The 17,263-nt window shown below is 44.2% G+C and overlaps 1 protein-coding gene across 1 annotated transcript; it reads left to right on the plus strand.

The window, feature by feature from the left end:
• The first annotated feature begins 370 nt into the window (after positions 1-370).
• Positions 371-15,188, plus strand: ABRACL (ABRA C-terminal like). Its single transcript, XM_008006851.3, has 3 exons — positions 371-551; positions 5,467-5,533; positions 14,599-15,188. Exons 2-3 carry the CDS (start codon positions 5,473-5,475, stop codon positions 14,781-14,783), a joined length of 246 nt encoding a protein of 81 aa, XP_008005042.1. The 5' UTR covers positions 371-551; positions 5,467-5,472; the 3' UTR covers positions 14,784-15,188.
• Positions 15,189-17,263: the final 2,075 nt, after the last annotated feature.

Raw genomic sequence — 17,263 nt, forward strand, 5'->3', positions numbered from 1 at the left:
TTCAATATTGCATTTTGTTTTGGGAATTAAGCCATTTTCAAGTCACGAGTCGTAGTTTTCTGGAGGCCCCCGGCGTCCGGAACCCATGAATGCCACATTCTTTCTAGCTGCCTTCAGCAATTCGGGGGCGCTTTGTTTCTTACGTTGGGAGAGAAATTCTGCAGGAAATCGACGCCCAGCATCAGCTGCAGATCCTGGGATCCTTGGCTCTGAGTAGCACGGTGGAAAAGTGGGGTAATCGAGGCTCCGGACCCGTTTTCCTAGGAGCCCAGGGCGCTCCACCTGTCTGGAGTCAGCTCCTTTCTTGGACGTCTCCTCCCCTGAGTTTCCTCCTCATAGGCTTGTCCCTGGGAGTGTGGGCGGCCCCTTTCTTGAGCGCAGAAACACTTACTTTTCCCCCTACCCTGCTCCTCCTCCTCCACAGCCGTCTTTCTCTTTGCCTCAGCCACTTCCTTTCTTGGCCTCACCCTCCCCAGTGCACTGAAGAAGGTAACCGGGTCCGGACCCACGCGGCGCCAGTTCTCCCGCGGGAAGGAAAACCGGGCAGAGAGGTGCGTGAGCGCCCGGGCAGATGTGGCTTAGGTAGCAGGGATGGACCGGGTGTCCGGGGTGCGCCGCCGGGCACTGCGGGCTGCGGTGAGAGTCGGGTGGGGAGCGGGTCGGGAGGGGGCCGGGAAGGGGCCCAGGGCGCGCGGAGGCTGCGACCGGCTGGGCTGAGACCTCGAGGGCTGAGGTCCCGGGGGGCGCGCGCCGCTCACGCCCCCACCTCTAGGGCCGACTTCCGCACTCGGCTCACGTGACGTTTCGCCGGCCGGGGGCGGACTGGGAAGCCGGCAGAAATGGAACGATTTTTACCGCGGTGCGACGTGTCTGCTTTGCACTTGGCGGTGGTTCAGGAGCCAGTTCTGCAGAGCTGGGTGGGGAAGGGCTGGGGGCAAGGGGAGAGACTGCCCCAAGGAACGTGGTGGCCCCAGGGCAGTGGACTCTGCAGCGCCGGAGGTGGGTGCGGCTCTGTGCGCTCCAGGTCAGGGGGTGCAGAGTCGTGAGGGGACACCAGGGGCTCTTGGAGCCCGGGGCAGGGTCCGTTTTCCCTTCCTGGTTTGGGCGCTCGCTCTTTCGGCGCTTCGGGATGCCCGGGCCACGGGGGAGACGGACCCGCGGCGCCGGGCGGGGAGCTGCGGAGACAAAGGCTTCCGGGACGCGGCCCTTCCCGGGCGCCAGCGGTGCCGCCCCGCAACTGGGGGCCCAGCTCGGCGCTCCCCAATCCTGCACCGGTGCCGGCGCTGACCGTGTGATGATGGGCTGCAGGGCCACCAGGCAGAACCCCAAACTGGGAGCAGGATGGCCAAATATGGAGTGAGCGCGCCCCAGACCGGAGGGAGGAAGGAGCCCAGTCATCCTTTGACCCGCACCAGCTGCTTGTCCGCGATTGCGAAGGAGGGCTGAGAAAACGTGCCCAGCCCGAGTGTGTAAAGTTGGTTCCTGGTTCCAGACATACCTATTCCAGTAGGCTATGTTTCCTTGGATATTAGAAAATCTCCATGCATTGCCTCCAAACTTTTGAAAAACAACAATGCCCTGAGGGTCCTGAAATATATTCTAAAGTGTGTATTGACGGTGGGTTTCGGGTTCTGCCCAGTCCTCCGACTTTACGCTTCCTTTGTGTTTCCCACGCACAAAGCCTAAATCGATTCTGCGACGACAATTAGAGTGCCTGGCCGGCCTCTGCCTCGCCTTCCCTGGAGCATTTTCCTGTCTTCACCATTAAGCTCTTCCCCTTAGACTTGCTCTGCTTCTCACCTCTCCTTATTCTTTTTTTTTTTCCCTTAGACATAGTTTCACGGTACTCGTGAGAATGTGTTACGTTCATATAACCAAATCAGGGTAATTGGGATATCCATCACCTTAAATGTTTATCTCTTTATGCTAGGAACATTCAACTTATTTGCTTTTAGCCATTTGGAAGTGTACAATCCATTAATGTGAACTATAGTCACCCCACTGATCAATGCAACATCGGGTCTTATTTCTTCTGTGTATTTATATCCATCAACCTCTCTTCATCCCTCCACCCCCTTCATTGTTCTGCATCTTGCTCACTGCAATCCTGGGATTCTGTCCTTATTATAAAAGGCCATGGGTCTTTCAAGGATTGTGTCACAATAGGTATTTTTTCCCCCTTTGTCCCTCTCCTTCCTAAATAATAAATAAATAAAACATGTCAAGTATACTAGCAATTGTTTCTAAACCTGTTATTTTCCTATTTATAGTGGTCTGGGCAGGGAGCCTTTCTTGCTTTGTAAGTATTCTGCCTTGGTAAGAGCTCAGCATGTCACATTTCATGTCAATCCCACTCACCATTATATTTAGTGTATTTGCATAATGGCAAAAGAGGAAGAGGAAGGGGGGAAAGAAGAGCCACCACCCTGTGGTAGAAACAGCATTTAGTTGTGGGGCATTAACCCCTGTTTCGTTATCCTTCAAATGAGGATAAATAAATGCCTTGTAAGGTTCTTAGAACTACATGAATTAACGCAGATAAGGAGCCTGATGTGTAATTAAGTATAAAGAAATCTGGTTACCTTCCATGCTTAAAATTGGATGAACGTACATTTGCTTAATATAATGCAGGTATGCATGCTATATATAATAGATGGATTTCCCCTTTGATTCTCAGTATTCAATGAGAGCTAAGTCTGAAGTGTGTTGCTGGTGTTGGGAGGAAGGAGTGAAGAAGGGTGTTAAAGAGATAACATCTTTCTAGGGGGTCGAGAATCAGAGAATTGGGGAGTTCCTTAATTTCTTTGGACATTTTCATTCTCCCTCTGTCCAGTACAGGCTAATTTCCTCATCATCCCTCACAGATCCTTACTATGTCTACATTAATGTTTCTAGGAACAGGGTGCAAACTTTATTCATTGTTGGGCAATTTTAATTGCTAGAGAACTTTTTTATATGGCTCTCAAATCTGCCTTTCTATTACACTTATCCATCCTACCCAGTAGAGGAACACAAAGTCTATTCGTAAAGTACATAAAAAAGAGCTTTAGTTTTTTTTTTGTTTTGTTTTTAAAGCAGCAGTTCTTCTCTAAGCTAACTTTATGGGTCAAGATTCTTTAGAGTGCAAGTAATAGAAACTCAGTCAAACCAACACAAGCAAAAAGAGGAAAGATACTGGTTCATGTAGTTGGAAAGTCCAGGGTCTTATATAGGCTCAGTCATTGTTGTATGACTGGACATTTCTTTGTGTTAGCTTCTATTCCTGGCCAGCGGTTCTCTCATGGTGGCCATTGACATCAGGGACTATAAACTAATATCTTAGAACCAAGTAGAAGGAGAGTGTCGTTTTACTAATAGTTCTAGCAAAATCACAGGGCTGAACCTAATTTTTCTGGATGGGCTCAGCTACCTCATGCATCAAACCAATTATTCTGGCTCTGACCTGCTTCTGGAGCCCAGAGTAAGGCTCTACCCAGGATACATGGGTTTAGCATAAGGAGGGAAAGGCTTTATCCAAACAAAACTTAGACTGCCGGTGCCAGAATGGGAAATGGGTGCTGGGTAGACAAAACAACAGTTGCCCACCACACTGCTACTAATAGTTTTTTCTTACTTTTATTCTCATGGCGTGGTGTTCAGGCTTAGTGGCTGTGTACTCTGTGTATATTTTAGCTTTTTAGTATCGCTCTTAAACTATGTCTTGAATTGCATATAATGTTATAGATATGACTTCACCAACACAAAGTCCCCAATATTTAAACACTATAAGTTTTCATATTAAGTTTTATGAAGATGCATTTAATTGAATATTTCACATTTTATTACAATCTAAGCTTCTTAAATTATAATATTCACACAAGCAACAGAGCAGATGGTAGTGGCACTTTTAATAATTAGCAGATAGAAAATCTAGTGTCCCAATCAATATCATGTAAGCAGGTAGTATATAGTCATAGGTGTCACTCTTGTTTTTAACAGCTAGCAAGAATTAGTTACAATCCATATGGATAAAGTTGTTTCTTGCAAATTATCACCCCGAAGGAAACCATACACACAACTCCACTGTTTTGGTCCCTTATTTGATTTGAAAAAATTATGATTTGAAAACAGACTGAACTGATGCATCTTCTACCCAGTTGCTCATACTTCCTGACATCCTGCAGGTGTACTTCCAATCCCTCTCATGCCTTTGCGTGTTCTTTTCAGTTCATGAGGTCAATATTTCTTTACCCTCTACTCTTAGTGTCAGACATGATACAGCAGTGAGCATTATAGTCAGATCCCTGCAGAGGGGAGCTTACCCTGTGGTAGTGAAAGTCCAGAAATGTAATTCCAATTGGGTGAAATGAGGGGCACGGTGCTATGGGAACACAGTGAGGGAGTACTGCTTCTCCAGGGTTTCAGGGAAGGCTTTTATTTAAGCTGGAGCAGGATGTGTGTGAATTAGCCCCTGGAAAGAGGAATAGCTATAGTCTGAATAGAAGCCATAGTATGTGTGAAGGCTGGAGGTGAGAGAGCAAGGGGCATTTGAGAGATTAAAAAGTCCCATGTGGCTACAGCCTAGAGTTTAAGGGGGTGGAAGAGGCTAGAACAGTGTGCAGAACCCAGCTGTTGGAGGACTTAGTGAGCCAAGGAAAGGCTCAGCTTCTGTTTTATTCTGAACTCCTTATCTGCAGATGAATGATCTTCACCACAAGCTATGTATTGCAATCGGATTTACTGGGCATTGCCCAGAGAAGGCCATGATGTCCCTGTGTGTCACTGGATTGACAGGATGGTATTAAAATTGCTGTTGTATTGATCTGCCTCCCCCACTAGACTGGCTGCTGAAGGGCAGGGAGTGTGTGTCAGTTTATTGTGGGGTGTCCAGCCCCTAGCTTAGGCCTGCCTCAAGTGTGCTATGCGTTTTCTCCTTTGTTGCCTTGCTTTACGTATGCATTTCCTCCTGTATAGAGTGCCCTACCCTACCTGTCCGGCTGGACCACTCCTCCCCAGTGACCTCCAGAAAGCCGCCTGCCGTTTACTCCTTTGTGCTTCCAGATGCCTTGGACCCACCACTCAGAGAGTATTTGTCACATTGCTCTTCATTGCAGGCCCTCATTTGCCTTTAGAATGTGAGATCCCTGAGGGCAGATCCTGTGCTACACACCTTTTGTATTTTCGGTGCCTAGCAGGGTACCACGAAGAAGACCTACTCAGAGTGAATCGTGGGTGCAAGGAGAATGACTGTATTCTCCCCCACGGATGTGGAGAATAGGAGTACAGGCAGCTAAGGGGACGGTTACAAAGGTAGAGGGAAAATGGGGACACTTCAGTGCCACATGCATCACACAAATATTTTTAGGAAAAGGGACATGGCAAATTAATAGTGACAAATGCGACATGAAAAAGACAAAGGGCCCTTGGATTTGGATGTGCTTAATGGAATGTAATGGTGATAATTTAGACTTCCTTTTTCTCTCCCAGGCAGCAATGAATGTGGATCATGAGGTTAACCTCTTAGTGGAGGAAATTCATCGTTTGGGTTCAAAAAGTAAGTATCTAACAGAGATAGAGTTATTTCTCGTGGCTTTACCTTGAACAGGCGAGACTGGCATGCTGGAGAAGCCTAGAAGGGGTCACCCAGGGGTTCAGGACAGAGGTATGGCAGCTCTGCCCACAGCCCCAGGTGGTAACTGCCCTTAGCCAGAAAGTGACATCTGGAGACACAGGGCTTTTGGGGTATTGTGATTCTGATGCAGAGAATGGTTGAGATATTTCATTATTTTTTCAATAGAAAGCAAATTACCAAGCTTCTTTCATCTGACTACATTGAAATTTGGTAATTGAATCATGTTCAAATTTTTACTTATCATACTATTAAAATTCATGTTTTCTGCTTTGTTCTGCTATCATTTTACAAACTTCTTTTTTTAAATCATCTTATCTAAAATGTCATCATTTTACAAACTTGTAAATGACTAGGGACTTACATTGAAATTATACTAAGTTATACTAAATTGTCTTTATTTTCTCCAAATCTCAAATCTTGAGTTTTGTATAATCAGGTATTAAGTAAGATAACTAAAATAAATCACCCTTTAGGTACTGTTTAAGAAAAATTATCTTTTTCTTCAGCAATAACTAGGCAGCTTCCTTGAAGATAGTGACATGCAAAATGGGTAGTATTCGCGTCTTCTTCCTAAGTCGTAATGAAAATTACTATTATACTTGTGGCTTTAGGTATTTGGTACATCTCAGACGAGACATGCAAGAATTTGGGGAGCATTTTGAAAATAATGAGAATAATAGACGTATTCAGCAACAACTAGGATAATAGGACTGGAAGTTTTAAAATTACATCATCCAAGTGAAAACCCGTTCTAGAAAGTCCCTCAGAAGCTCTCAAGGTTTGTGTCATTATAGTTTGATTCTTCTTAAAGCACTGTCTGTTCATGAATCACAAATCCTTTGAAGTAACAGGACAGACTTGGAAAATTCCATTAAGCCATTAATATCAAATGTCCCTTGCAATGGTTTTCTGTTCCTGCTGTAACAGATTGCCACAAATTTAGTGATGTAAAACAACACATTTAATATCTTAAGAGTTCTGTAGGTCAGGAGTTTGACAAGGGTCTTGCTGGAGTAAGATTAAGGTGTTGGCAGGGGACTCCTTTCTATAGGTTCCAGGAGGGAATCAGTTTCCTTGCCTTTTCCAGCTTCTAGAGGGGCCTTGGCTCATGGTCCCCTTTCTCTGTCTTAAAGCAAGCAAGAACTGATTGAGTCCACACGTTACATCACATCGACCTCCTCCACTTTTTCTTTTAAGTTTGTTTGTTTGTTTGAGATAGAATCTTACTCTGTTGCTTAGGCTGGAGTGCAGTGGTGCAATCTCGGTTCACTGTAACCTCCCGCCTCCCGGGTTCAAGTGATTATCCTGCCTCAGCCTCCCGAGTAGCTGGAATTATAGGCACCTGCCATCATGCTCAGCTAATTTTTGTAGTTTTGGTAGAGATGGGGTTTCACCATGTTGGCCAGGCTGGTCTTGAACTCCTGACCTCAGGTGATCCATCCACCTCGGCCTCCCAAAATGCTTGATTACAGGTGTGAGCCACCACACCTGGCCTAGTTTCTTGTATTTTTATTAGAGATGGGGCTTCACTGGCTGGGTGCAGTGGCTCACGCCTATTATCCCAGCACTTTGGGAAGCCGAGGCAGTTGGATCACGAGGTCAAGAGTTCGAGGCCAGCCTGGCCAACATGGTGAAACCCTGTCTCTACTAAAGATACAAAAAAAAAAAAAAAAAAAGGCCGGGCATGGTGGCATGTGCCTATAATCCCAGCTACTAGGGAGGTTGAGGCAGGAGAATCTCTTGAACCCGGGAGGCGGAGGTTATGCCAAGATTGTGCCACTGCACTCCAGTCTGGGCAGTGGGGCAAGACTCTGTCTCACAAAACAAACAAATAAACAAACAAGCAAACATAAAAGAGATGGGGTTTCACCATGTTGGCCAGGCTGGTCTTGAACTCCTGGCCTTAAGTGATCCACCTGCCTCGGCCTCCCAAAGTGCTGGGATTACAGGTGTGAGTCACCATGCCCGGCCTGCCTCCCTCTTCTGTTTTAAGGACTTTTTGGATTACACTGGGCTCACCCAGGTAATCTAGGATTCCTCCCTGTCGTGGGGTCCTTAATTGAATTGCATCTGAAAAGTCCCTTTTGCCATGTGAGGTAACATACAGATTCTAGGGATTGGACATGCATATCTTCTGGGGCCTTTATTCTTCCTATTACTCCCTCTTTTTTTGTCTTAGTCACTATTTCTATATCAAACCCAAGTCATCATTACTGAAATGGCCCAAGAAAAGATAAATGAGGCATATTAAAGTTGGTGTGGACTCTTAAGTCCTAAGGTAGTCAACAACTAAGTGAGTTGAATCATGATCAGTTAATACTTATTGAGTATCTATATGTGCTAATAACTGTGTAGTACAAGTGGTATAAAGTGTGTTCCTTTTCCCCAGGGATTTTACTACTTAGTTGATGAAAACAAATAAAATCTCATAGTCCAGGTGCCATGGCTCAGGCCTGTAATCCTAGCACATCAGGAGGCCAACGTGGGAGGATCATGTAAGCCCAGGAATTCCAGACCAGCCTGGGCAACAAAGTAGGATCCCATCTCTACAAAAAAATTGAAAAATTAGCCAGGCATGGTGGCATACAACTGTGGTCCCAGCTGTACTGGAGGCTGAGGCAGGAGGATTGCATGAGCTCAGGACGTTGAGGCTGCAGTGAGCTGTGTTGAAGCCATTGCACTCCATCCTATGGGACAGAGTGAGACCCTATCTCAAAACAAAAAGAAAAACAATAAAAAACTCATGAGGCAATTGTCAGAAAAAAAAATGGTATGCTGAACTATGAAGTGCTGACATGCAATATGGTCCTTTCAAAATAGATTATTGGAAGTTGTAGTAGTTGGGGGCACTCAGTGAAGTCTTGCATCTCAGGTAGGACTTTGAAGTATAGGGCAGGTCAGTTTAGGGGGAAATCCATGAGTTGGTTTTGGAATGGGAATGAATGTATTGTTTGAAGAGAACACTGAGAAGACATTGGAAAATGTAATTTATTTAGTTTCTTTTTTGAGACGGAGTCTCGCTCTGTCGCCCGGGCTGGAGTGCAGTGGCACCATCTTGGCTCACTGCAACCTCTTGTCTTCTAGGTTCAGGCGATTCTTGTGCCTCAGCCTCCCTGGTAGCTGGTATTACAGGTGTCCATCACCATGCCTGGTTAAGTTTTGTATTTTCAGTAGAGATGGGGTTTTGCCATGTTGGCCGGGCTGGTCTCAAACTTCTGGCCTCAAGTGGTCCGTCTGCCTCAGCCTCCCAAGGTATTGGGATTACAGGCATGAGTCACTTTGTCTGGCCATGATGTATTTAGTTTCCTAATCAAAGAAATCAACAATCTTCCCTAACTCAATTTTTCTCCCACCCATTTCGCCACACCCACTTGACGGAGGCCTGATGAGTCTTATTTTCCACAGTGATGCCCCTCCTGTTCTTCCTCCCACACTCCTGTTTTTTTCCTGAGCTCAGTGAGGTCATCTTACTCTTGGCAGCATTATTATTGTTTTTTTCTTTTTCTTTTCTTTTTTTTTTTCTGAGACAGCGTCTTGCTCTGTCACCCAGGCTGGAGTGCAATGGTGTGATCTTGGCTCACTGCAACCTCTGCCTCCTGGGTTCAAACAATTCTCCTGCCTCAGCCTCCTGAATAGCTGGGATTACAGGCATCCGCCACCACTCCTGGCTAATTTTTGTGTTTTTACTAGAGACAGTATTTCGCCATGTCGGCCAGACTGGTCTCGAACTCCTGGCCTCATGTGATCCACCCGCCTCAGCCTTCCAAAGTGCTGGGATTGTAGACGTGAGCCACTGGGCCCAGCCATGCATTACTGTTGTTTGGATAGTTATAGGTGTTAAAGGCATATTTCTAAAGATTTGTAGGATTTTCTTTTCTGTATCCATGTCAGCCTAGTGTTTATTGGTCATATTCAATTAGTTTTTTCTTTTTTTTTTTTTATTTTTTGAGACGGAGTCTGGAGTGCAGTGGCTGGATCTCAGCTCACTGCAAGCTCCGCCTCCCGGGTTCACACCATTCTCCTGCCTCAGTCCCCCGAGTAGCTGGGACTACAGGCGCCCGCCACCTCGCCCGGCTAGTTTTTTGTATTTTTTTTTTATTTTTTATTTTTTTTATTTTTATTTTTTTTTATTTTTTTATTTATTTTTTTTTTTTTTTTGAGACGGAGTCTTGCTCTGTCACCCGGGCTGGAGTGCGGTGGCCGGATCTCAGCTCACTACAAGCTCCGCCTCCCGGGTTTACGCCATTCTCCTGCCTCAGCCTCCCGAGTAGCTGGGACTACAGGCGCCCGCCACCTCGCCCGGCTAGTTTTTTGTATTGTTTTTAGTAGAGACGGGGTTTCACCTTGTTAGCCAGGATGGTCTCGATCTCCTGACCTCGTGATCCGCCCGTCTCGGCCTCCCAAAGTGCTGGGATTACAGGCTTGAGCCACCGCGCCCGGCCGTATTTTTTTTTTAGTAGAGACGGGGTTTCACCGTGTTAGCCAGGATGGTCTCGATCTCCTGACCTCGTGATCCGCCCGTCTCGGCCTCCCAAAGTGCTGGGATTACAGGCTTGAGCCACCGCGCCCGGCCCATATTCAATTAGTTTTAAAATTCTAACCTTTACAGTACTAGTCATTATTCTGGTAAGGCAAACTGAAATTCCACTTCAAAATTAGCAGCTTTCACGTTAGAAGACTTAAGATAATTATCATAACTTCTGTAAGCATGGAAATACTTTTAATTTTGCAGCTTCATCAGGATACCTTGACTTTCTCATCCCTGGCAAAAGATGACTTATTGAGTTTGAAAGCATATATAGATATGTATAATCTTTGAATGTGTTATGTTAATTATTTAAGTTGTATCTGGAATGATTTTGCTTTAGTCTACATATTATGAGCTCAAGATGAAAACTGATGAATTTAGTTTTATCTTTTCATTCAAAGTCAAATTCTTTAAAGTCTCATTTTTCATATAGTGAAAAAGATTAAATGGGGAGAGAGCACTTGGATATTTAAATTCTTCCATTCAACAAATATTTTTTTTAGTGTCCCCTTTGTGCTCAAGTACTGGAGATGTAAAAATAAACAAAATTCCATCTCCATCTTTGAGGTTCTCTTTAGGTAGCTGAAAGACAGGCAAATTAGAAGTACCTAGAGGGAAGTAATTAATATGCGCTGTAAAGTTGGACTCTGTGGAAAAGAATCCCAGCTCCTCTACATACTTGCTGTGTGACCTTGGCTACTTTACTAAACTTTTCTGTGCCTTGTTTTCCTTGTTTGTAAAACAGTAATACTCTACTTCAAGGACACATTTCTTCACATTAAAAGAATCTCTAAAATAGGCCGGGTGCGGTGGCTCACGCCTATAATCCCAGCGCTTTGGGAGGCCAAGGCAGGCAGATTGCCTGAGGTCAGGAGCTCGAGACCAGCTTGGCTAACATGGTGAAACCCTGTCTCTACTAAAAATATGAAAATCAGCTGGGCGTGGTGGCGGGTGCTTGTAATCCCAGCTACTTGGGAGGCTGAGGCAGGAGAATCCCTTGAACCTGGGAGGCAGAGGTTGCAGTGAGCCAAGACCGCACCATTGCACTCCAGTCTGGGCAACAAGAAGGAAACTGAAAAGAAAAAAAAAAAAAAATCTCTCAAATAAAAATGCACCTTATAGTACATGGCATGCTATGGTTAAATTGGCAGTTTAATTGTAATATAAAATAATGATGCTTCTTGCAATCAATTGTGTCTTATCTTCCATGAAATACAGATTAAGTGAATTTTAATGACTGTAAAATGTGTCGAACAGTTCCGGATCATAGCAAGTACTCAATACATGTTAGCTATTAATATTATAAATGATGGTGAACACTTTGATAGATATATACTCAGTTTTATAAGAAGAACTATTCACTCAACTGAGGGGATCATGAAGGACTTCTAGAAAAGGTGGCATTTGAATTCATTCCTGAAGAAAAATAATTTAGCTAGGAAAAAGTGTCTGGGTTTCTGGGCAGATGACCGAACATGGGCACTGTTACAAAGGCAGGATCTGTCATATCATCTTAGGCACAGCAAGCAGGTCATTGTGACTGAATCAGAAGGTACATGCAGTGATATGGCAGAAGGCCAGGCAAGCGATAGATGTAAGGCCAGAGGATGAAGTGCCTCTTCTGCAAGGCCATGGACTTCTCTTTATTTAGAAGGTCATAGGGAGCCATTGAAATATTAAAGGAGGCTTGATGAGGTGGCTCACACCTGTAATCCCAGCACTTTGAGAGGCCAAGGCAGGAGGAATGCTTGAGCCCAGGAGTTCGAGACCTCGTCTCTATTAAAAATAAAAATAAATTAGGTGTGGTGGCGCATGCCTACAGTCCCAGCTACGTGGGAGGCTTGGAAGGCTCAAGAGGATCTCTTGAGTCCAGGAGTTCAAGGTTGCAGTGAGCTATGATCACAGAACTGCCCTCCAGCCTGGGCAACAGATCAACACCCTCTCTCAAAAAAAGAAAAAAGAAAGAAAGAGGGATTAAAGTAGAAGAGTAACAATGAGGTTTGCATCTCATAAAATTTCTTCCACATTGTTTCTTCTGCACCCATGTGGAGGATGTATTGAGGGGCAAAAACGCAGAAAAGGAGGCTGGTATGGAGTTCTCAGCAGCTTGCAGTGACGCAAGTGAGAAACACTTAGGACCTGAACCAAGGAATTAACTGTCATTGGAGAGGAGAGGCAGTAGTCACAGAAGACACAAAGAAGGTGGCATCACTCAAACATGTGTCAGATTGAGGGATGAGGGGGTCATGAGAACTCCAAGATTACACCCAGGTTTCTGTCTTTGGTGCCTTTAAAAATTTTGACCAAAGTTGAGAATTTACTGTATGCTGGGCACTCTATAAAAGGCTTTTTCTTTATTATGTCTGTTCATCCTTGCAACAGCCCTGTGAGAGGTATTTTTACCCTCATTTGATGGATACCTGAAGTTCAGAGAGCTTGGAGGACTTGCCTGAGGTTACCAGCAGCTCCACTTCTATCTGTAATCAGTGACAGGTTCCTGTTGCACACACAGTGTCATGCAGGTAGAAGTTGAAAAATCAAAGAGGTACATCTTTGCTTTCCAGGCCAAACATAGTCAGATTCCCTGTTTTCCCTTTAGAACATCTTTCATCCTCCTTCTCATCTTAGGTGATCTATTTCAGGTGAGTAAACTACTCACGCTGGTCACTGTTCCTCCAGCCACCTTACTCGTTTTTAGCCTTGCCTGTGGCTTGGCACACTATCCCTATTTGTGTCAGTCACAGCAGAGCCCCTGGTCGCTGATGGTCTGCTCAGTGTGTGCCAGGCAGTGTGCCGAGTGCTTTCGAACTGTGTCTCCTGGCAGCACCGAGAAAAAGATGTTCAGGTCCCCATTTTACACAGGAGGAAGCCAAGGCTTAGGGAGCTTTAAACAAGTTGCCCAAGGCCAAACGACTAGTAGGTGGCAGAGATTTCCACTGAGGACTATTAGGTTTTTGAAAAGCTCAGAGCATATCATCACAATGAAGCTGAAGAAAAAAAAGCTCCAGGTTATTGTCTCCTTTCAAATCCGGAAGAGGTACTGCCTCCTCCATGAAGTCTTCCTTACCATTCTTGCCCAAAGACATCTTGCCCTCCTCTAAACTGTAAAATATATTTTCTTTTTTTCTTCTTTTTTTATTGAGACAGGGTCTCACTCTGTTGCCCAGGCTGGAGTGCACTAGCACGGTCATGGCTCACTGCAGCCTCGAACTCCTGGGCTCAAACAGCCGTCTGCTTCAGCCTCCTGAGTAGCTGCGATCACAGGTGCACTCCACCACACCCAGCTATTTTTAGTTTATTTTTTTAGGAGAGAGATGGTCTCAGTATGTTGCTCAGGTTGGTGTCAAACTTCTGGGCTCAAGGTATCCTCCTACCTTGGCCTCCTAAAGTGCTGGGATTACAGGCATGAGCCACTGCACTCGGCCGGGATGGATTTTCTTGGCTTCTCATTTGGCATCCAATCACATACTGCTTTGTATTGTTGCTTTAACTTGTTATGTGTATATTTCTTATTTCCTCATGGGACTCAGAGTCATTGCTTTGAAAGTTCAAAAGCAATTCTCTCCTTCCTTATATCTGTCTCTAGCGTCTAACACAGTGCTGTGCTTACAGTAGGAGTTTGCCAAGCAACCAGTCAGCAGTTCTCGCCAGGGAGCGTGGGCACTCAAGAACCTTGGGTCAAGAAATGGTCCTCTCCTCACTGTGAGGGCCATCCTCTTGACTGTGGGGGTAGCTTTGGAAGGGAAGAACCTGCAGTAGAAGGCTAGGAAGAGGTCAGGGATTCAGTCAGGTGATCAAAGGAATCACCCAAGGATAGGGAGGCGTCTCCCAGATTACTCTTGTCTCCAGGTTTTCAGGTTATTGATTTTTAACAGCAGATCCACTTTTGGTCTATCTTAATTTTCAATGTCTATGTTCAAAACTGGCCTCCAAATAAGATAATCTAGGGCTCATATGAAATACAGATTTCTGAGTCTACTACCAGGAATTCAGATTCCGTGGTCCTGATAAATGGCTGATGATAATGCATTTTTAAGGAGCCCCCACTCCCACCCTGGGGATTCCGAGTGTTCAGAACACACTTAGAGAAACACTGCTCTTGATCCCGGTTTTCTATTTTATTTGTAGTCTTTATTGATTCAAAAACTCACATAACAATTAACAAATAAAAAGCGGGAAATTTATCTGCAATATTAGCACTGTAGCACATTCAACTTTTGTAATGTTTCTTGGTTCTCAGTCTTCGGATAATCCTAAGGCTAAGAGGCGTATAACATGTATTTATTCCATTACTTTTTGGATGTGGGAAGAGAATATGTTGAATTTATGACTGTTAAATGTTAAATTGTAATCTTGGATAGCCCATAGTTAGAAATGTATTAAAGATTTTGTAAATCTGCCATACTTGACGGTAAGACACAGACTTTACATTTGCTAACAATGTATTTTCTCAAATTAGATGCTGATGGAAAGTTAAGCGTGAAATTTGGGGTCCTCTTCCGAGACGATAAATGTGCCAACCTCTTTGAAGCATTGGTAGGAACTCTCAAAGCTGCAAAACGAAGGAAGATTGTAACGTATTCAGGAGAGCTGCTTCTGCAAGGTGTTCATGATGATGTTGACATTGTATTACTGCAAGATTAATGTGGTTCACATATCTTTTATGTACTGCCATTTTTTGTTTCTGGTAAACTGGAATATAAAGTGAAAGAACAAACATTTGAACATACTTAATGTATTTTTATAGAACTTTGTAAACAAAAGGAGATTAATGTTTTAGGAGTCTGTCCTTTTTTATATCTTGAAAGAAAATTTATGTATGATGCTATAAAATAAACAAATCCTATTATTTTTCTCAGGAATCCGGTTGGGAATTGTAGGCAATCAGGTTTTTTGGGAGCCAGGGACAGGGGAATGTTTGTTTCATAAACAATTAGACATTTTCTATAGATATTTGACATTCTGCGAAAGCAACAAGCAAATTGAAGACCAACTCCTATGAGAAATATTATAATGTTTATGTAATAAAGATATGTAGCTGTCTCAAAATTGCCTTTTTTTGTCATTTAAGTATTTGTATGCTTCTCAGAATTGAGTTTTTGTATCAATATTAGATAACTGCAGTAAAGGTTATGTTAATCTGAAACAAATTCTCTCAGAACTACCAAATTTCAGTAAAAGGAATGGCTGGGCACAGGTGGTCACACCTGTAATCCCAGCACTTTGGGAGGCCGAGGTGGGCAGATCACCTGAGGTCGGGAGTTCGAGACAGCTTGGCCAACATGGTGAAGCCCCATCTCTACTAAAAATACAAAAATTAGCTGGGTGTGATGGCACATGTCTGTAGTACCCACTACTCTGGAGGCTGAGGTATGAGGGTCACCTGAACCCAGGAGGTGGAGGTTGCACTGAGCCAAGATTGCCCCACGGCACTCCAACCTGGGTGACAGAACGAGACTCAGTCTCACCAAAAAAAAAAAAAAAAAGGAAAAGAAAAAAGAAATAGGAATGGTTAGTGTTATGGTTGGATCCTATACAAAATACTTATTTTGAGGCTGATTGTGTGCTTATTGCTGAGTTAGGGTACATGCCAAAAAATCTAACCTAAAAACTTCACATAAACTTCAAATTCTAGTTGGGTGACACCCATCTGAAACAATATGGGATAATCTCTGATTGCATGTTACAGAATTTAAAATGACTTAGAATACCAAGAAGAGTAAAAGCAGTGAAAGCCACAATGGCCAGGGGAGAGATCCTGGAGGGGGCAGAGCTTGCATTGAGGAATGATTGCAGCTGATTATCTCAAGGGAAAAAAAGACGGGATGATGAGGGTGATGACTGAAGGAAAGGCAGAAGGACACAAATCGGCAAGGCATGATCTCGTGAAAGGCAAGATATCAGGCCGACCAGAATTCTGGGGAGAGAGGTGGTTCATTGGACCATGAAAGTGGGACCCGGGAAACCAAGAAGAGGAATCTGAACAGAAACTGGAGCAAGGACATTCCATGATGACAGTGATATTTAGTGCAGATGGCCCTGACACTAGTGATTCGGGTGGATTGTAGAGAGTGAAGAAGTGGTCAGACAAGCCAGCTGAAATGTTGCTCAGGATCCTCATGGGGATGATGATAACGCAAAGGCAGGGGAAGAATGAACTCTAAGCATGTTTTTAAAATCAAAGCCCTCTCATCTGTGCTCTTTCTGCTGTGACAGGACCCCAACTCAAAGTAGATCAAACAATATTAGAATTCACTGGCACTTGATGGTTATTGCTAACTTTTATTGAGCATTTACAATGCTAATTCTCATATAACCCTGTGAGGTAGGTACTAATAGTACCTTCCATTTTATAGATGAGGTAAGTGAGGCACAGAAAAGTCAAGTAACTTGTCCAAGTTCACCTAGGTAGAAAGTTGTAGAGTCTGAATTTTGAAATTGGACTCATCTAACTGGCAATTCCAGGGGTGGCGCAGACTTTGAGCGTGGCTGGCTCCAGGGACTCAACAAAGTCAAAACTCTCTGTTTTTCCACATTGGCTCTCATGCCTTCTCTGGCTTGAGCTCTTTCTACTCTAAATAGACTCCCTGCGTATAGCTGGGAAGATGCTTCTGGTAGTTGCAAATTCACTTATTTCTAGATTAGTAATTCTAGTAGAGAGAGCATTTATTATAATATCTAATTATGAATTCCAAGAAGGGAATTCTGATTGGTCTCACTGCAGTATAAACCTACCCCTTCGACCAATGACATTTACCAGGGGGATGAAACACCGTGAACTGACAGGCCACAGGTCACATGCTGGTTTCTCAGTGGGGATGGGGTGAGTTACTGTGCTTGACAACCTCATTTCAAATAAGAAAGGGGTAGTTTTCCAAAAGCAATGATGCTGGCTACATGGGAATGATGTAGGTTCGCTGTAGAAATAAGAGACCTTTGGAAGAATGAATCTTTACCATTATGTGGCAGAAAATGAAAAGGTAAATGAGAAGCCATGGTCAAAAGCTACCATCATATATGCCCTCAGTGACTGAGAGAATAATGAACTAATTAACAGAGGTGGGAAAATTGGATGGAGAAGGAGGGCTAGTTTCAGGGAGTTTGATCTGAGCATGGCGAACTTG

Source organism: Chlorocebus sabaeus, chromosome 13 (genome assembly GCF_047675955.1).
Source record: "Chlorocebus sabaeus isolate Y175 chromosome 13, mChlSab1.0.hap1, whole genome shotgun sequence".
Lineage (NCBI taxonomy): Eukaryota > Metazoa > Chordata > Mammalia > Primates > Cercopithecidae > Chlorocebus > Chlorocebus sabaeus.

What these genes read in the sequence shown, in the direction of transcription:
- ABRACL (XM_008006851.3), top strand. Translation starts at nt 5,473, where the DNA reads ATGAATGTGGATCATGAGGTTAACCTCTTAGTGGAGGAAATTCATCGT. An exon ending in TCATCGTTTGGGTTCAAAAA is followed by an intron (nt 5,534 to 14,598) that starts GTAAGTATCTAA and finishes TTCTCAAATTAG; the next exon opens with ATGCTGATGGAAAGTTAAGC.